Here is an 18,572-nt window from a genome sequence, read left to right as displayed (position 1 = left end):
CGTAAACTCTATTCATTAGTAAATACTCTTACGTTGAAGAAATGGAATGTGAGAACTTCTAGACTGTCAAGAGCAAGAAGGAAAAAAAAGAGAAGAAATTTATATTAGATCCTCTGATTATCGCGAAGTGGTAAATCGTATTGGAGTTCATTCGATTCAAATTGCTTGTATTTTGTATATATCATTGAATCGTTTCGTGGAGATACGGTGTGTAACGAAAAAAGGAACGAGGTATGCAATGGATCGTTTACGAAGCTATTTGTGGTGAGGTTATGTGGAATATTCTGCACTCTATATTCGCAATCAAAGATAGCTCTACGATGCTACAACAAAATTATTCTGAACAACAATCTGCAAATTTTAGTCTATAAGACCGCGATGTGCGCCTCTAGACACGGTGGTGCCTGATTAGACGTGAAAAACTGTGCTTACGACCGTTCCGTGTTGCGTCAATTTCACGACTCATAACTTACCGATTTGGTGCAACCGGGATGACAGTTACTGTGATCTTTGCCTACGCGTGATCACGTAGGTGAATGTATATCATCTCATTGTAGATACGTAAATATTGTAAACACAGATTTTTGTTAACCCGTTCCACCTCTCCGACATACAGTAAGGATTTTTGTTAACCCGTTCCTTCTCCCCAACTTAAATTAAGGGATTACGATTTACACGAAAAATGTTTCCAGAGCCTTACATTTAGAAACTTTTTAGCGATTTGTATATTAAATACCACGAAAAGGAAATCATGTTTATACGATTTACACGATAATACTAGGTTATAAGCAACAAAATATGAACGAGGAGAAATGAGTGGTTGTTGAATAAAGGATATGTACAATAGGAGGTTTAACGAGTGTAAAAAAGAAAATACGTGTGGACCGTAGACAAAAGAATACAATGTGATCCGATGAATTATGTGATTGTACATTTGCGAAACAACTGTTATAGAATGGTACCACTAGATATTTGTGAGTAACCCCAATATTTTATCCACCGTCGCTAATATTTTGTGATGTTTTAAATTAAAGAAAAAAGCAAAAGTGAAATATTGCGTCGTAATTGACTCTTTGCGAAAACATAATGATTGAGATACAGTAAAAAGAAAAACGATCTTCGCTTAAGCAACGAAAACTCGGTACTTGTGAATACGTATGAAGAAAAGAAGTTTTGTTTAAGATATTCTATATAATATATTGTGTATTTGGTAATGAAACGGAAAAAATATACATCATGTGATTTGTTACACAACAGTGTTGATGTCGTTTGTTTCAATAATTTAACTAATGACATGACTAACGATTAAAGTTAATTAATTCAGTTCTTTATTTGAAAAAATTCTTTCCCTTTATCTTTTTACATAAAACATGCTATATAAATTATATGTATTCGACATACAAAATTACTATGTAGTCATACATTAATATAGACAAAGTAATTCTTGAATTATTGTGCTTCGATTCGTAATGAAGTCGCTAAATATTAACAGTTATTAAAATATACCAAGGAATTTTCCTGGTGGACAAGCTGGCAATTGGCAAGCTTTCTCTTCCATCTCGGTTTCTGCAGTACTACAATCGCGTAAACAATATCGCCATCTTATTTGACGACCTTTACCGCAAGTAATACTACAGCTGCTCCAGTCTGTCCATTTCCCCCATTTACGACCCGATTTTGTTTCTTCTTCATTACGAATTGCCTTTGAAGTACTCGACGATGTTTTAACAACGTGTCTAGCCACTGATCTTCTTTTTTCTACCGAATGTTTTTTTGGGATCTTAACTTCTAATTTATGTTTCTTTGTCATTTCAACTGGATTCGCTTTTCTTTCAACGATTTTGGTCGTAGATCTGTCATAGTTTGCCGATACACATTTCTGGACAATTTCAGGTGCTTCTTTAAAAGCGCCACAACCACTGCTAACGTTTGAACATAAATCATCGATCGCACGTGTTTTTAATTTTGTCTCTTGTTTTTCGTTTCCTGCTGTTTCTTCAATGTTTAAGTAATTTTGTAACTCATTTACCTGAAAGGAAATTTGTTGTTAGTTTACAGAAATACACATATTATGTTAAAATACTGTTTATTATAGATAATATATACCTTTGTTACTAATTTCTTTGCGAGTTCTTTAACTTCTTCAATCGATCTTACTGCTCGATTAGGACCCATTTTATCTATCATTGAAAGTTGATTTTCATCTTCGTCATCGCAATGATCCACTACAGTTCCAGGCTCCTGTATATTCTTATAATACTTCAGTTCCTCTTCCTTATTTAAGAAACCATGATTCGATTCAGTATGTTTATTTCTCTTTGCGCGTAATTTAGAATCCTGTGGTGGCATTAATTTTTCAGTTTCTACGAATGGTTTTTGCTTCTCATTTTGTACGACGAATGCATTTGAACTTTTATCCGTTCCCGCCTTAGAATCACCAGCGCCACCCGCAGCTTTCGAGCCTCTTTGCACCAATGAAAGTATGGAAATATCGTCGTCGATTTTATTCTTACTTTTTGCCTCCAGTTTTGCATGCAACGTTGATGGAACATTTTTTGAGAGATGATCGTTTTCAGAATCAGTACTATCGATGGATTTTTTCGACTTTACGGATCTACGGCGAAAATTGTTGTCATTATTTTTCTTAGCCACTACATTGACAATTCCTACTTTTAAATTACCCTCGTTTTTCGTTTCATCCATTTTTCTCTTGCGAGACACTCTCGATCGACCCATATTTTTCGAACGAACGTCTTTTATTGACCACAGAGAATTTTTTGGAAAATCATGTTTTTTCCCTACGCGTTTCTTTTTCTGTTTTAATTTCTTTATTTTGTCTCCATTATTGTTTCTCGTTTTTCTCCTGAACCGTAACAGATCTACTCTAAGATCAGCGATATTTGAACTGGGTGGATTCGAATGTTCTTTAAATGTTTCTAATTCGGGAATTGATTGTTCTTTTTCATTAGACGATTTTTCTTTTTTAGCTTGCTGATCAGATGAATTTTGCTCTTTTAAATTCTTTTTGTTATATATCTTTGAATAATCGTTTCGTTTTTTCCTAACAAGTTCTACCGCTGGTATAGGATCTGGTAAATTTTCATCTTCCGGATTTTCATATGATTTCCGGTTTATAATAACATCGCTCAATGGCTCTTGTAACGATACACTTTCCTTGCTTTTTGGTCGATCTATAAATTTTACATTGTTGTTCCCTAATGCATCTGTTCCACTAGCGGCAAACTGCGAACTAATAAAATTATTAACGTCGGATTTATCTTCACCAAAGTATGAAGGAACCGTGATTGCATCATTCTCATCTGGAATTGCATTGAACTGTTTGTCATTTACAAAGTATTCCTGTGATTTAATTTCTCGTTTCCTATCGAACGACGCATCGTCATCGTACAAGTTTTCTCCTATTAACTCGTATGAATCTCGAGGAAAAGAGTTGGCCAAATCCTTTAAATAATCTTGTTGATATCTAAATGACGAAATGGAGTCTGATTCTGCTTTGCTTCTTTTTACTCGTACATGTGTTGTTAAAGAATCTGGATCATCGACATCATTCATGGGAACTGGTTCACCGTAATCTAATAATATCTTCCTTTTACCTGTTCCTTTGTTATTTTCAAGTAGACTTCCCGTAGAATATTTGTCATTATCAGGAATTGCACATAACGTTCTCCGTCTCCATTTATAATCGACTTGGTAGCTTTGGCACTTGTTATTCCTTTTTATAGATTTGGACAGTATGTTGTTGGACACTAAAGAAAGAATTATGTAATGATTAATTGTATCTAATTGTAACTAGTAACCATTCGGAATAAATTGTAATATTTTTCAATTTATTTCTCAATAATTTTGGCAATTTCTTTACATTGCTAATTGCATCTTTTGTGTTACTACTTTCAAATCAATTTATAAGAGATAATGAGTCGTATATACGCGTAGCATTTAATAAAACGCCGATGAAGTCATGCAGAACATGTGCGAAATTTAAAAAGAAATAATTCGAATTTTTTAATGACTCACAATCTTGGGAATAATTGTAATTATGATAGTGACGCGTGGATAAGTGGGTATTAACAGTATTATATCTCTCGGTTTTAATGACAGGAGCAATTAACAGAAGGATCGTAAGAATCCAAGCGACTGTGTAAGTTGCAAATTTCAGCATTACATACACTATCTCAGACTTTTTATGTTATGTTGCTCATTAAGAAAAAAGCATTCAGTTGTTGTTATTAAAGATTTGCTAAAATAGTTTTTGCTCCAGGTTTTTGGTTACTTCAAATTTCATTACTTTTGCGATTTTGCTAACATCGATTGAATTTCGATGGATCGAAAAATACATAATAATATATCGATTTTTATTTCAACACTGAGAACAGAGCTTTAAGTATTTAATAGTTAGTATTACGGTATCAGTATCGGTTCGTAAGATACGTGTGGTGTAAGTGTGTTGATATTAACTATTATTTCTCTAAAATAACATATGATTAATTCTGTATATATGTATTTTATGTATATATAAAATAATATAATGAAGTCATCAAGATTAGCACATATATTTTCATTTATCTTAATGGTAAGAAATGAAAGTATTGTTACTTAACCTATTAAATTTAAATTAGCATACACATACGTATTACATTTATGATATAAATTAAAAATGTTTTTGGATTGAATGGAGCTATAACATGCATCGTATTTTCATTATAAATATAATTTTTAGGTGAACATTGTGTCATCGGAATTTTCAGCTGATGATTGTAAAAGTTTAGGTTTCAATAAAGCTAATTTACTTTGTTCTACCTGTGAGGAATTTAATAAACATGGTTTAACAGAAATATTGTAAGTAAAAATAAATTTGTTTTGTTGTAATACAATATCTTATATTAACAATTAGATTAATGTTTGATAATCATAGGAGTAATTGCAAAGAATGTTGTTTGAAAGACGATGATTATGATGCATCTGGGTTAAAAAAATACCCACGTGCTGTCCTTGAAGTATGCACATGCAAGTTTGGTACATATCCACAAATACAAGGTAAATAGAGATTTATATTTAGAAATAAAAGTGTAACTGTTTACAACACACATTTATTCTGGTTTTTTATAGCTTTCATAAAAAGTGACCGACCTAGCAAATACAAAAATTTACAAATAAAATATGTTAGAGGCTTAGATCCAATAATTAAATTATTAGATGCGGATAATAAAGTTGAAGATATTTTAGATATACACAAATGGGATACTGATTCTGTTGATGAGTTTCTAGCAACTCATCTTTCGATGGATTAATATTATCATTGATAATGGTATATATTTAAGTTTTAATATTAAGTGTAAATAATCATGTTTGTTATGTAATTTACGTTCAAAAAGTATTTTTAATTAGATCACTGCTCCTCCCTATCTTAAGAATTCTTTAATTCTATGATATTAAAAAAATACTTTGTAACAACACTATATAAATGGTATTCATATTAAAAAGGTGCAAAATAAAACTCATTATTTTTTAGACCATTTATTGTTTTATATTTTCTACACACTAATACAGAAGAATCCAATGTTGGAATGAAAAGTTATTTAGATGATTTAGGAATAATGTTAGGTTTTTATTACATTCTAGTATAGATATAGGTTTTGCATGATACTTACATAAATAAACATGATTAATATAAAGAAATTATGAAAGTTATATATAACTTGTTATTAAAGTATCATATGGCTATTAAAGCCATTCCTTTCATGGACGCAAATTTTATTACAAATTAAATTACTCTATAGGGACTACAAAGATGAGGTGTGTGTATTGTGTGGAAATTAGAAATATCGGTATTCCATAGGACAATTGTCGAATAGTATGCATCTTTTATATTAATTCTTTTTTACAACGCCTTATGTGTCATAAAAGACATAATCCTATAATAAAACTCCTACTATATTATGATAAAGCAAATGAAATTACGATTATTTTTCTTATTTATCAATGTAACCTTCGATTTACTACAGTTAAACATGAACCGGATAAAATTTTTATCAACATCTTAAATTTATTGCAAAGTATTTTTGGATTTTTTATTAGCATATACCTAGGAATGAATTTTTTCTAATAGAGTTTCATATTACGATTGTTACTTAAAAATGATAAACATGTATTAATTAGTTGAATATTAATAGTATTTCTTAATACAGAATAGTTACAAGATAATCAATATCAATAGGCAAAAGCATATCTGTTTATTTCTCCTCCATACTCCGAAAATGCATTATTTTCTTTAACAATCGTACATAGTACAGTTCTCTGTGAATGATAATGTGTAATTAGAAAGCTTTGAATTAGCTTGGGCAAATCAATATTTATATTGGTATATTATGAATATATATAGTATATAATATATATATTCATACAAGATACATAAAAAGATACAATTTATACATGTAAAACGATAATCAAACATTTGATTATAATGATTTCTTTCATTCTGTCAAAAGACGTACTAAACCAAATTATTTAAACATTGACGTCTTGAATATATCGAGTAAATAAATGAAACCTAACAGTAGATATATTAAGGGACGTAATTATGAAATATACTCAAGCTTACTCTAATTTACGATAGAGATCACTTTATCGTCGAGCCCTTCGTGCTCTAGGAGTACCGCGTCCACGAGGAAAACCTCGACCACGTGTTAGCTTCACTTGCGGATTTAGATCTCTATCTAACTTCTGAATGGATTTTTCATGATCAACCTGTTCTTTTTCATCTTCATTATCAATTAAATTACCTATTTCCGCCTCATTATCGTTATCGATATCGGCCCATATTTTATCAACTGGTGTCTTCTTTTCTGGAGTGTTAACAGTATTTTGCGAAGGCTGTTTGTCGCTTTTTTCCGCTTCGCGAGTTTCTTCTTCCTCAGATTCTGCATCAGCTTCAAGCGGATCATACTTTTCATCTCCGTCAGTTTTCTTTTGAGCATTTGCATTTTCAACATTGTTTTCTTGTGCTTCCTTCATTTCCACATTATTCTCGTCTTCAGAATGAACTATTTTACGACGTTTCCAGCTCCCATCATATTCCTTGTCATTTTCTTGAGCATCATCGTTAGTCTACACAGAAAAATTACTTATTATATTTTGTGATATATTACATTAAACCTTTTTACGTATTAAAATATACCTCAAGTTTTTCTGTTGATTTTTGTTCTGTAGTTTCCGTACTCGAAGTTAAAGCCTTTACTTCTTGTACGAAATTACGGTAATGAGTAATACTACGTAAATGAGCATTCATATCTTCAGCTAACAGCATGAATCTTCTACATTTTTCACAATAAAATCCTTGAACTTCTTTCACCATAGATTTTCCTGAAACAACATGTGTATATATAGATAAGTGAGTTTTAAAATATTAAGTAGATAAGTAAATAAGTGAGTGGATTAAAATATAATGAGAAATAAAATGTATAAACAGTGCAATTTACCAATGGAAACTTGATTTTGTCGACAATATTTATAAGATGGAATTTTGAATTTCTTTTCATTCAAATTCTCAACAATATCCGTAATATATTCCTGTTCTTCTATAGTAGTATCTTCCTCCTTTTCATTTTTGTTGTCAGAACCAACGTCTTTTTCTTCATCTTCTGCGGTACGCACTTCAGATTCTCCTTTTGCAAGTTTTTCTATAAAAATGGAAAACAACATTACATAATCTTTATTGTGACAATAGTTTCTTTTAAATATCTTTTCGTGTACCTTTCTTTTTATTTTTTCGTTGTTCTTCACACTGCACAGCTTTCTTCATGTGTCCCGGTGTTAAACAATGTTCATCATATTCAATACGCGATGGAAATTCTTTCAAACATGGGAAACATCTTGGATGCAAAAATGTTTTTAGCTGTTGATGTTTCTCACTCTTTCTATGCGTGGATAATGTTCCGTAAAAATTCAAGTCACACATTGTGCAATATTCACGTACATTCAAATCTACAGACACCTAAGTAAAAAATAAAATACATATAAAACATTTTATAAGTTATTAAACTTTTACATTTGTATATATACTTACTTTCTTACCACGACGTTTCGAATTAGTCAGACTAAGTTCGCGTTGTTCTTCCGCTACTCTTAATTCGTGCCGCATGAGATCAACCTTTAATTTATATGATTCATCTAACTTTTCCATCATCAACTGATGTGCTCGCCCGCGTAAGTGATTTTCGAAAGACTATAAAAAAATAAAAAGATGATAATACCAAAGTTGACCTCGATTGAATGTACAATATATAGTGAGTATTAAGTATATACATATCCATCCCACATATGTTTGTTACAAATGTGACAGAACATATGACTCATTGGAACCTCTGCATAACGACTTTCAGCGTGTCTTGCTTCTGATTTTTTGCCTGCCAATTTTGAATCCTTCTCCGTTGTAGATGTATTTGCTTCCTTCGATGTTTCTTCCGTTGCAGATTTGTCTGGCTTTTGTTCTTCATCATCTTGAGGCTTTTCTTCTGTTTCCTCAGTCTCTAAAACTTGAACATCTTCGGATTCCTTTTTAATATCCTTCCGATCAGCTTTCTTGTCATCAGATTCTTCATTCACTCCACTAGTATACAAACAAACAAAATTTTTATTATAATAACAAATGTTAATCAGATCTATATATTGTGCTTTTTTGCTTTGATATAAATATTATAATCTTTTAATATGTGTTGTAATAAAAACAGATATATACACGAACTTCTCAATTTCGATAGCCAGAAAGTAATTGGGCATAATATTAAGTTAAAAGAAGATAACTCACACTTCTAACAACTGTATACAAATTTAATCAACCTATTATTATGAACAAATATTTGGATAATGTGTATTGAAAGAAGAACGCATGGGGAGCATTTTATATGATTATGAAATACTAACGTTATGAGATTATAGGTAATCTAATTTAAATTTGAAATGTGAGTTGAGTTTAATCAACAATGACGAATGAACATATAACATGATATGTAGACATATGTATATATAAATGCATATATACGTATGTATGTAGTACTTTTTTAAAAGTCAGACAAGAGAAAGGACACAATGCTAATTCTTTAGCAATCATACCATATGTACGTAACATACACCGTACATACAGAGATAGGTGACAGAATGAGACTTACTGAAGTTTGAAGAAACTATTCACAATCACCAGGAGCTTACCTTGTTACAGCAGGTGCTTCTGTTTTTTCATTATCAGAGGTCTTAACGTCCTGCTGTTCCTTTTTGGCAGTCTGATTTTGTTTAGAGGCAGGAATTGGTTTAGAAGATTTATCGTTGTGATGTTGAGTTTGGTTTCCATTCATACGCTGATTGCCAGACTGGGGTGCACGAGATTGTTGTGCAGATGGACCACGTCGCCCAGCAGGGCCATCACGGGCGCGATTGCCCATCTAGTCATGTAGGTCAAATGACCAAACCGTCATGAGAAGTATCTGATATATTTGTGATTCTTCTCGAATCGAATTTGATTTTAGCAACCACTGGGATATTTGAGGGAGAAAAATATTCTACTCGATTCGGAAGCAGGACGTATTCAGTGTTTCAATGAACACCAAAGGTCAGTATTTCCACAGTTTAGTGGAAGGGAAAAGGAAAGTAATAGCAAATCGTTGAAGATGCATACAATCGTCGCATCATCTAACTTTGTACAGGCAATGATCTTATTGATCATAAGATATGATATTTATAAAACACATACTTTTATCCTTTGAACATAGCTCAATAAAGCTCAATGAAACATAATCAACAAGAAGAAGAAGTTAAATCAGTGAACAATGCAGCTTGTAATCAATATTTTTGAATACTATTCTTCAGATACTGTTCTTTAGCTACAATGACGAATAGAAGACTTGGGCGGATTATAAATGAACCAAGTTAGAGGAGAAATATATCTGCATGTCTATACTGAAATTTTTTACACAAAATCACAGTTAACTTCCACTACTAAAAATGAGAATACACATATTTTGAAATCAATACACGTCTCATTATCGTGTTTCTTAACGAAATAACATTGCGATGGTAATTTTCTCCTATGAAAATCGTGTTTGGCACAACTAGTCCAGCAGTAAGAATTGCTTATACTTAGTAACTGCACAGGGTAGCCACGTAGCATGTCATCCACTAACTGAAAGCCTCATTAATGAATCGATCAATGAATATAAAAAGGAGAATTTCAAACTTTCAAACTAAGGATTGGTGTTGTTGATGTATAAAAAAAAAAAAAAAGAAGTGTAGACTAGAAATTGCCCTTACAATTTTCATTCAAAACAATCTGCATATGAAATAGGAGATATGTATTCATACCTTGTTATATGGTTGTGGTCGTTGATTCTTCATAGGATGCCTAACAGGACGATCATTAAAACGCCCAGAAGAAAAGTTCTGCTGATTTGGAAAGTTAGGTCCTGGTCCGCTAAAGTTATTTCCAAGGCTGAGAAGTGATGGTACCTGCTGTAAATACAAAATGTCATATGTAACACATAATAGTATAACAAAAATGACAGATAATATACATAAAAATGAAGTCTCCTGACCTGTGGTTGTACTTCTTGCTGACTGCGAAGTAAGTTTGAAAGGAGATTGCTAGCTATTGCTAGTTGTGCTTGTGGCGATGCTAAAGATAAATTATTATTAGGTGTCGGTAAAATTCCTCTGCCAGGCATCATTCCTCCTTCCCAAGGATTCATTCCACCACTTCCACCGCTACCTCCACCTCCACCCCCTCCTCCACCCCCTCCCATTCCACCACTCATGTTGCCACCCATACCTCCACCGCTTCCTCCCATATTTCCAACCCTTCCTCCGCCACTTCCACCACCACCACCTCCTCGATTATTAAAGTTTCGATTCCCAAAGGAATCACGTTTTATTCCTCGATTGAAAGACATTGTATCTAAAAACAAGTGCATAATAAATACCTTATAATAACAGAAAATATTACTTTATTATTACAATATATGCACATACATACATATGTATTGTATCTATTCTTTAAATGCAATTCATTTATTTATGATAAGAATTATAGTAGTTTTATTTCTCAAACATGATAACATTGTAGTGGTACAAGAGTCAAAGGACGACGCGAATCGAGAGCGACTCATGTTGTTTTGCCTCGGGGCATTGACACAACCTAGACGCAGGAAACGTAATGACAAATAAACTCCGGGCAAAACAATGTAGCCGCTACATGCAGCCGTCGAATGAAGACGAATTTGAATTTTCCGACTCTCCCCCGGCCAGTATAAATAAACGGACGCGATCGCGAGCGAGACAGTATCTAACAGTATCTACAGTATCACGAGTATCTACCGAGTTACACGACGAGCATTAACAAGTATTTATCCGCTATTTTATTTTGCGATTTATACCTTGTACTAACGACTCGCGTATACAGGCTGTACATTAATTTATTATTTTAAATATATTCGACGGTTTCAACAACGAGCAATCTCGTCCTTTAAACCTCACGTACTAACTATCCTCTGCATATAAACCTCTACAACATAAATATTTAATAGTAATTGTATTATCATACTGCATAATCCTAAGTTTCTATAGAGAGAGACAGAGAGGGACTACCCATTTTAATTTATAAATGGAGTCTGTAAGGACGTCTATTTCCGATATGAGAAGTTATATCGTTTGCAATAATTTATCTACCTACGGTTTTACATAAACAGTAAGAATTCATAATTATACATACGTGTATTAATTTTAGGTAAACGCAAAAACAAACACGAAGTATATAATAGAAAAATGAATTACTTAAAATTTGTTCAATTGATGTTTTACACATCAAACGACGCCGTACAATGTGACTGCTAAATTTGAAAAACTTTCATTATCGTATCAAACTTCTATTCACTTCGAACTTAAATAATCTAAATTGTACCCAAAATTTTTAATAAACAATTTTTGTTGGAATTTGATTAGAAAAATAAGCAACTACTTACCACAAAAGTAGCAACTTCGACCACAGAACAAGAAAAGGAGGCAAAATGGAAAGCTCGAGGAAATGGAGTCATCAAGCGTCTACCATGAACTAGAACAGTAAAAGCGGCATTCAAAATGGTCGATGTCAAAAGCTACTGCTTGCTTCTGATTGGTTGACACTGTAATCTAATAAATACACACAAAAAATTAAAAGTTTCATTTCCTTTCATTTATGTAATATGTGATATAAAGAAGAAAAAAATCTTTATATACTATGATATAAAAAATGTATCCCATTTTATATTTGATATTATGAAAATAAACTATAATAGTTAATTTCTATGTAACAACTGATTTTAAGCAGGTATAAATATTTTCCCTTTTTGTAAATTCAAATGTAAAATTGTTAAAGCAAATTAACTAATTTTTATGTATTTGAGTCGTGGAATTATATATATTTTATTTTTTCTTATTAAGTATTTTTATTCAAAACCAATATATGTTTATATTTATGTCTTTAATGACAATATATGTTTTCAATATTTTTTACTAACAGCACATATAGGCAACAGTGTTACACGTGCAATTGGCGTGTAGGCAATATTGCAATTTTCTTATTGTTTGTAACATTTATACATTATTGACAAACCACTGATCGATATTATTGAGGTATTTGTGCTTTAGTACAGTTATATAAAAAAATTATATGTATCACACAGTAAACTTTTTGTTAAATAATACCGATAATAGCCGGTGTTTGTAAAGTAAAATTATGATGTTCCCTAAATCTTGCTTTATATTTATAATACTTTTAGGAATCAACTTTAACGTTTAATGGTAAAACATAATGTCAAATCAAAGACCAATTTCTTGTGGTCTTGACTTTTGTGCAGTACCAGATTTGAGTAATTGTCTTTTTACGGCACATGCATCAAAGTAAGTAACAAATTATAATGTATATTTTATCGTTCACCTTTATATCGTTATTGTTATTGACTTTACTTACAGATATGAGTTTATATGCGCTCCACTTGTCCATCCATTGTTTAAAAGAGAATTTATTTCTGGAAAGGCAAAAGATCGTGCTGGACCATTTACCAGGCCAGACATAGTTTTATGCAGTTCTGGTAAGGGCAATCAGTACTGAAGAACTCAAGCAACAAAATATTATTAAAATATTATTACTTATTTTATAGATTGGAATACTTTAGTTATTGGTAAATTATCACCACATATTAAAGTTGATTCAAAAAATCCTAGCTTAAGGAAAAACAGCGAAGAAGCTTTAAAGCAAGAATTAGCTTTAGCAAGTCATTTAGGTCTTATAGGAGTTACTTTTAAATTGACAAAAGGAATAAAAGAAAATGCAAATCTTAGCCGCATTATTTGTGATAGAGTTTCAAGCATGTACAGTTTACAGGTATACTGACTAACAAAATAAATTTATCATATGCTTGTAAACTAAAGTTGTCTTAATATCATTATAGGTTTGGGTTCAAGTTCCAATGGAAAATCCAATCAAACAAGCTTCTTCTTACAGAGAAGAAGATTGCGGGGGTATAGTAGAAAGTCCATGGGAATGGTGGAATGCCTTCAGAATAGTTTGTGATTATAATAAATATGTAGGTGTTGCATTAATTGTTAGCCATGATCTTCCTGATCAAAAAGAGGTATCTCAAAAATTGTTGTTTTCTATGTATTTCATTAGTAACATGAAAATTCAAATGTAATAAAGGTGATTTAATTTTAAGATTGATAGGTGGCTAGGAGAACCAGTTAAGTGTTTGATCTTTCCAACAACATTATTTATCACAAACAAAAAAGGATATCCTGTACTCAGTAAAGCACATCAGACATTAGTGAAAAAGTTTGCCATGCTAGAAGTACAATTTATACTTACAGGGCAAAATCGATATCAAAGTATTACTTATTATCATAACTATTTGGAGTACTTATGGAAGGTAGAATTTTATATATATTTAGTTTCAATTTTTTAATAATAATTTGGTTCAAATATTTCTATTTAATTATAACAATTTCGTACAGGATCGTGCATCAGATGGACCAGTTGAAAGATATGCTCGTGGTTATGAAGATTATCTGCAATGTCCTTTACAACCACTTATGGATAATCTTGAATCTCAAACATATGAAGTGTTTGAGAAGGATCCTGTTAAATATACACAATATCAAACTGCTATTTATCAAGCAATTAATATGATTGTGCAGACAATAGAAGACAAAAATAAGAAAATGTACTAAAATACAAAAATAATTATAACTATTGACAAAACAATACCATCTATTCACAAAATCCGCAATCACTTAGTTGTCAATTCAATAACTATAAAAATGTATTACCATTGCTCAAAAATGTAAAATTTTATTTTAATTTTTAGAGTAATAATGGTAGTTGGAGCTGGAAGAGGACCACTTGTTTGTGCATCTTTAAATGCAGCAGAAAAAGCAAATCACCCAGTTAAAGTATATGCTGTGGAAAAAAATCCTAATGCAGTATTGACGTAAGATTTAATAATTGTAAACTTTCTTGTGCATTATGTAGAGATATATCTTTTTAATTTATTATGCATATAGTTTACAAGCACTAGAAAAAGATTTGTGGGAGGGCAAGGTAACAGTAGTATCTTGTGATATGAGAGAATGGAACTCCCCTGAAGATGCTGATATTATGGTGTCAGAGTTACTTGGTTCATTTGGTGATAATGAACTTTCTCCAGAGTGTTTGGATGGCATTCAGCGATTTTTAAAACGTACATCATTTTATTATATTACAAATATTATTAATGAAATATTTCAACTTTCGTACTTATTTTTATAAATCATTTAATACTGTCTATCATCAGCTAATGGTATATGTATACCATCTTCGTACACATCATATATTGCGCCCGTGCAGTCGTCTAAATTGTACAATGAAGTAAGACAATACGGAGAAAAAGACAAACACTCTATAGCGCACTTCGAGAATTCATATGTAGTTCATCTACAAAATAAATATGACATTGCAAAACCGCAACCATTATTTACTTTTAAACATCCAAATTACGGTTAGTAAATCAGCAATATTTATACACTGCTATTACATGATATATGTCTTTTAAGTGTTATTACATTTTCAGCACCTTTTATTGATAATTCAAGATATGAAACAAGGGTATTTAAAGTACGTCAAAATTCTGTATTACATGGCTTCTCTGGATATTTTGATACTATTCTATTCAACAATATCACACTAAGCACAAAACCTAGTACACATAGTCCTGGAATGTTCAGTTGGTTTCCTATCTTTTTCCCAATTAGGGTAAGATAAATTTATATTATTGTATTATAAAAGAACGTAACGTAAAATACAATTTATTGTTATAGGAACCAATACAATTAAAAGCTGGGGACGAAATAGTTGTCCATTTTTGGCGTCAGTGTAATTCTAAGAAGGTGTGGTATGAATGGTGTATTAGCGAGCCATTTCCAGGACCTATCCATAATCCTGGTGGTCGTTCTTATACTATGGGTTTATGAGTTAATGTTTATTTTCATGACTCATTTATTTAAAAAGAAATCTCTAATATTATAAAATATCTTTCATCAATAAAACTGTAGCAAATATTCTGTTACACATTTTTTCTAATAAAAGTGATTCATTATACAACTTCTTGAATAGATTATTGGTTCTAATAAACAGAAAATATTCTTTTAATTTTGTAGAATAAATTCTTGATATATATATATAAAATATTTCGAAATTAGTATAGATATATCGAATGTTCATGCTTATTAAAGAATTGGATATATACATTTACATTTTAAAAAACATCTATCTAACATTAAGTGATATATTAATATAATTTTGTCATAAATGATATAAAATAGAGATAATTTAATAAATGTCTTAGATTAGTGTTTAACGTTTTTGTTTGTGGATTATTCATATCCAATACGGAGGTCACCGATATTGCACAAGTTTGATAACATAAATTACAAGTTATCTGCCGAGCGTGTTTCTAATGACCTTTTAACCTCACGTGATCACACACAGAATTTCAATAATATTACGTTTTGTCTAGAGCTATAAAAAGATTTTTACTTTCAAGTTAAAAAAGTAGATCTCGTTTTTGTTATCAAAATTAAGAAATTGGAACATTACTCTTTCAAGAAAATACATATTAATACTATATACTTACTTTCACATACTTTCTATAAATTTTGATCCAATTTTTTACTGAAATCATATGATGCGATTAGAAATTAATTAAAAATATTTTTCAAATAATTTATAATAATTAAGCTTTTATTTATAACAGTTAATTTATTGAGCCTTTGTTATACAGATCATAGTAACAACGAATATTTAGAATCATTATTTATTTTTATTTATATTATTTATGAAGACATGTAATTAATAATTATAATAAATAATGTGATTATTTATTATAATTTAAAATATTTATATACATATATAAGTATTTATTGAGTATATAGTATACATATGTAAGTGTACAATATTTATATGTATATTTGATTGGCAATAGTTTGAATTATGATGATGAAATATATTATACACGATAAGAATCATCGATAATCTAAGAACACATGCTACATAGAAATATATTAATTCGTTCAAATCCCGCGTTTCATTCATATTAAACTCTGCCGACATTGGGGAAACATTACAAAATTAGTTGAGAACGTAACGGTCTACACACTGCACGATACGTGTTTTATAGGTTAAAATTATCTGATTGTTCTAAAACTAAAAAATATAACTAAACATGGCAAAAGTAGTTGCACAAATGGCAAAATATACCGCGAGAACATTTTTACGTACTTCGAGAGAAAATTTATTTAACTTTCCTACTCCGAAAGTGTCATTATATGTTTCACGTTCCATCGTTACTACTCGTTGCTTAAATGCCGGTAAGTTTAAAATGTATATTAAAAACACAAAGTAAAAAAAATTATATATTTATAATAATATTCTTAGAAACAAGATCTTAATGCTGGCAGTATATTTATTGGTTATTAATTATCAATAATCTAAAGAAGAATATTGCATCACGCAAACATATCTTAATGCATTTAAAAAGAATTGCCATTCATGTACATATTTTTTTTGTTTATAATATTTAAAAGCTTAATTGTTTAGGAAAATTGGTTTATGAAATGTAGTTGAATAAAATAAAATAAATATTTTTTAGTTTATAGTAAAGTTTATTTTTTAGTAAATATTTTTTTAGTTTATAAATATGATGTATTTAAAATACTGTCTTTTTATTAAACAAGATTAATGGATATTTTTTTTATATTTAAAAATTATAAATAAAATTTTTAGAAAGATTTTATACGGAAAAACATGAGTGGATAACAATTGATGGTAACATAGGCATAGTTGGAATATCCAATTATGCACAAGAAGCACTGGGTGATGTTGTTTATGCTCAGCTTCCAGATGTTGGTTCTGAAATAGAGAAAGAAGGTTAGAACGTTTGTATTTTAGATGTCTCTCTTAAAATAAAAATTGAACTCTATTATGTTTTCTACTTGATAAAAATGAATTCCTTTACAGTTGAATGTGGAGCTTTAGAGTCAGTGAAAGCTGCTTCTGATTTATATAGTCCTGTCAGTGGGAAAGTAATAGCAAAAAATGAAGAAGTTGAAAAAACACCCAGTTTAATAAATACCTCTTGTTACGAAAAAGGATGGTTATTCAAAATAGAATTAAGTAAATCTGATGATCTAAAAAGTCTAATGAATGAGGAAGCGTACAATGAATATTTAAAGTCTGATCCATCATAAACATATTATGTTTCTGACATGTATAAAATTAGTTGATAATGATTTAACTTTTGTTATTTTCAATTGTGTCATTAGTGAAAAAGAAATGTGAATATTTTTATTTATTTTAAACCTTGTAATAATCATGCATGATCAAATATATGTATGAATATCATATTATTAGCAAAATAAGTATAGTTTATAATTGATTGTTTAATCAGATAGGAAGGCATTGCCTTCAAGAACACAAATTTATAAATTGTGCAATTGTAATAAAGTGTTATAAACTAATATATTGTATCTTTGCAAACGTAAAACAATAAATTGTAAACATTATTTTGTATATAATGAAGATTAGGTAGTATTTTTAATGAAATAAATGTGGTGTATTATGTAAACATTGCAAATTAAGAATATGAAGCTATGTGCAGTAGTTAGCTGATGTCTTTATTAACCACTGTGCATTTTCTTATCTTGTTACCATATTTGTACAAAGCAAACAAATGTTTTAATATACATGTTATTAGGTATACGAATGACACCATTGTTACAAATTATAATAAACTTTGTGTTGTACATAAACGCATTTAAATTATAATAACTTGTATGTATAAAGAAACAATTGAATGTTTTGGAATACTATTTGTAAATTTTTGAAAATTGTCTGCTTAATAATTTACATAGTACCATCCTTTACCCTCCTGTTGAAAACTATCTTACGTCTCGTGGTCATTGCATGTATTTTTACAATAACAGCAAAGACAGGAGTGCAATAA

At 30.5% G+C, this 18,572-nt stretch overlaps 6 protein-coding genes across 8 annotated transcripts in view; 3 read left to right on the top strand and 3 right to left on the bottom strand.

Moving 5' to 3' along the window:
- Positions 1 to 1,312: 1,312 nt before the first annotated feature.
- On the bottom strand, positions 1,313 to 4,286 carry LOC117153598 (uncharacterized). Its single transcript, XM_033327787.2, has 3 exons — positions 4,036 to 4,286; positions 2,107 to 3,767; positions 1,313 to 2,029 (listed from the first exon to the last, which is right to left on the bottom strand). Exons 1-3 carry the CDS (start codon positions 4,178 to 4,180, stop codon positions 1,496 to 1,498), a joined length of 2,340 nt encoding a protein of 779 aa, XP_033183678.1. The 5' UTR covers positions 4,181 to 4,286; the 3' UTR covers positions 1,313 to 1,495.
- A 124-nt stretch (positions 4,287 to 4,410) lies between these two features.
- On the top strand, positions 4,411 to 5,534 carry LOC117153602 (selenoprotein F). The gene is made up of 4 exons (XM_033327797.2): positions 4,411 to 4,591; positions 4,739 to 4,857; positions 4,934 to 5,055; positions 5,128 to 5,534. The coding sequence occupies exons 1-4, from the start codon at positions 4,547 to 4,549 to the stop codon at positions 5,307 to 5,309; spliced, it is 468 nt and encodes a 155-aa protein (XP_033183688.1). The 5' UTR covers positions 4,411 to 4,546; the 3' UTR covers positions 5,310 to 5,534.
- Positions 5,535 to 6,228: 694 nt separating this feature from the next.
- Positions 6,229 to 12,113, bottom strand: Pep (Protein on ecdysone puffs). 2 transcript variants are annotated; one of them, XM_033327788.2, is made up of 10 exons: positions 12,024 to 12,113; positions 10,602 to 10,960; positions 10,372 to 10,518; positions 9,226 to 9,455; positions 8,323 to 8,626; positions 8,084 to 8,242; positions 7,771 to 8,011; positions 7,497 to 7,697; positions 7,196 to 7,380; positions 6,229 to 7,125 (listed from the first exon to the last, which is right to left on the bottom strand). In XM_033327788.2, exons 2-10 carry the CDS (start codon positions 10,953 to 10,955, stop codon positions 6,643 to 6,645), a joined length of 2,304 nt encoding a protein of 767 aa, XP_033183679.1. In that variant the 5' UTR covers positions 10,956 to 10,960; positions 12,024 to 12,113; the 3' UTR covers positions 6,229 to 6,642. The 2 variants fall into 2 exon arrangements, with proteins under 2 accessions (XP_033183679.1, XP_076475576.1); XM_076619461.1 differs by having other exon boundaries at positions 10,372 to 10,515.
- Positions 12,114 to 12,184: 71 nt separating this feature from the next.
- Positions 12,185 to 15,673, top strand: csul (protein arginine N-methyltransferase 5). Of its 2 annotated transcripts, XM_033327793.2 has the most exons (13): positions 12,185 to 12,367; positions 12,560 to 12,672; positions 12,819 to 12,939; positions 13,012 to 13,130; positions 13,200 to 13,423; positions 13,491 to 13,673; positions 13,755 to 13,964; positions 14,050 to 14,258; positions 14,403 to 14,525; positions 14,599 to 14,774; positions 14,868 to 15,071; positions 15,144 to 15,325; positions 15,391 to 15,673. In XM_033327793.2, the coding sequence occupies exons 3-13, from the start codon at positions 12,851 to 12,853 to the stop codon at positions 15,541 to 15,543; spliced, it is 1,872 nt and encodes a 623-aa protein (XP_033183684.2). In that variant the 5' UTR covers positions 12,185 to 12,367; positions 12,560 to 12,672; positions 12,819 to 12,850; the 3' UTR covers positions 15,544 to 15,673. The 2 variants fall into 2 exon arrangements, with proteins under 2 accessions (XP_033183684.2, XP_033183686.2); XM_033327795.2 differs by lacking the exon at positions 12,560 to 12,672.
- Positions 15,674 to 16,545: 872 nt separating this feature from the next.
- On the top strand, positions 16,546 to 18,087 carry ppl (glycine cleavage system H protein, mitochondrial). Its single transcript, XM_033327864.2, has 3 exons — positions 16,546 to 16,938; positions 17,354 to 17,497; positions 17,588 to 18,087. Exons 1-3 carry the CDS (start codon positions 16,794 to 16,796, stop codon positions 17,815 to 17,817), a joined length of 519 nt encoding a protein of 172 aa, XP_033183755.1. The 5' UTR covers positions 16,546 to 16,793; the 3' UTR covers positions 17,818 to 18,087.
- Positions 17,368 to 18,572, bottom strand: part of LOC143302848 (uncharacterized) — an 80,573-nt gene continuing 79,368 nt past the window's right edge. Inside the window, exon 3 of the mRNA XM_076619411.1 lies at positions 17,368 to 17,479. Within this exon, the coding sequence (XP_076475526.1) occupies positions 17,460 to 17,479 (20 nt within the window). The 3' untranslated portion in view covers positions 17,368 to 17,459. The remainder of the gene's footprint in view (positions 17,480 to 18,572) is intronic.

The sequence above is a fragment of the Bombus vancouverensis genome, chromosome 1 (assembly GCF_051014615.1).
Source record: "Bombus vancouverensis nearcticus chromosome 1, iyBomVanc1_principal, whole genome shotgun sequence".
In the NCBI taxonomy this organism is placed as follows: Eukaryota; Metazoa; Arthropoda; class Insecta; order Hymenoptera; family Apidae; genus Bombus; species Bombus vancouverensis.
The sequence above is the reverse complement of the archived record's forward strand: the minus strand, read 5'-3'. Positions and strand labels throughout refer to the sequence as shown.

What these genes read in the sequence shown, in the direction of transcription:
- LOC117153598 (XM_033327787.2), bottom strand. Translation starts at nt 4,180, where the DNA reads ATGCTGAAATTTGCAACTTACACAGTCGCTTGGATTCTTACGATCCTT. An exon ending in TTACAATTATTCCCAAGATT is followed by an intron (nt 3,768 to 4,035) that starts GTGAGTCATTAA and finishes TTCTTTCTTTAG; the next exon opens with TGTCCAACAACATACTGTCC. An exon ending in CAAAGAAATTAGTAACAAAG is followed by an intron (nt 2,030 to 2,106) that starts GTATATATTATC and finishes ATTTCCTTTCAG; the next exon opens with GTAAATGAGTTACAAAATTA.
- LOC117153602 (XM_033327797.2), top strand. Translation starts at nt 4,547, where the DNA reads ATGAAGTCATCAAGATTAGCACATATATTTTCATTTATCTTAATG. An exon ending in TATTTTCATTTATCTTAATG is followed by an intron (nt 4,592 to 4,738) that starts GTAAGAAATGAA and finishes TATAATTTTTAG; the next exon opens with GTGAACATTGTGTCATCGGA. An exon ending in TACATATCCACAAATACAAG is followed by an intron (nt 5,056 to 5,127) that starts GTAAATAGAGAT and finishes GGTTTTTTATAG; the next exon opens with CTTTCATAAAAAGTGACCGA.
- Pep (XM_033327788.2), bottom strand. Translation starts at nt 10,955, where the DNA reads ATGTCTTTCAATCGAGGAATAAAACGTGATTCCTTTGGGAATCGAAAC. An exon ending in AGCAAGAAGTACAACCACAG is followed by an intron (nt 10,519 to 10,601) that starts GTCAGGAGACTT and finishes TTGTATTTACAG; the next exon opens with CAGGTACCATCACTTCTCAG. An exon ending in ACGAAAAAATAAAAAGAAAG is followed by an intron (nt 7,698 to 7,770) that starts GTACACGAAAAG and finishes CCATTTTTATAG; the next exon opens with AAAAACTTGCAAAAGGAGAA.
- csul (XM_033327795.2), top strand. Translation starts at nt 12,851, where the DNA reads ATGTCAAATCAAAGACCAATTTCTTGTGGTCTTGACTTTTGTGCAGTA. An exon ending in CAAGCATGTACAGTTTACAG is followed by an intron (nt 13,424 to 13,490) that starts GTATACTGACTA and finishes ATATCATTATAG; the next exon opens with GTTTGGGTTCAAGTTCCAAT. An exon ending in CTATCTTTTTCCCAATTAGG is followed by an intron (nt 15,326 to 15,390) that starts GTAAGATAAATT and finishes TTATTGTTATAG; the next exon opens with GAACCAATACAATTAAAAGC.
- ppl (XM_033327864.2), top strand. Translation starts at nt 16,794, where the DNA reads ATGGCAAAAGTAGTTGCACAAATGGCAAAATATACCGCGAGAACATTT. An exon ending in TACTCGTTGCTTAAATGCCG is followed by an intron (nt 16,939 to 17,353) that starts GTAAGTTTAAAA and finishes TAAAATTTTTAG; the next exon opens with AAAGATTTTATACGGAAAAA. An exon ending in TTCTGAAATAGAGAAAGAAG is followed by an intron (nt 17,498 to 17,587) that starts GTTAGAACGTTT and finishes ATTCCTTTACAG; the next exon opens with TTGAATGTGGAGCTTTAGAG.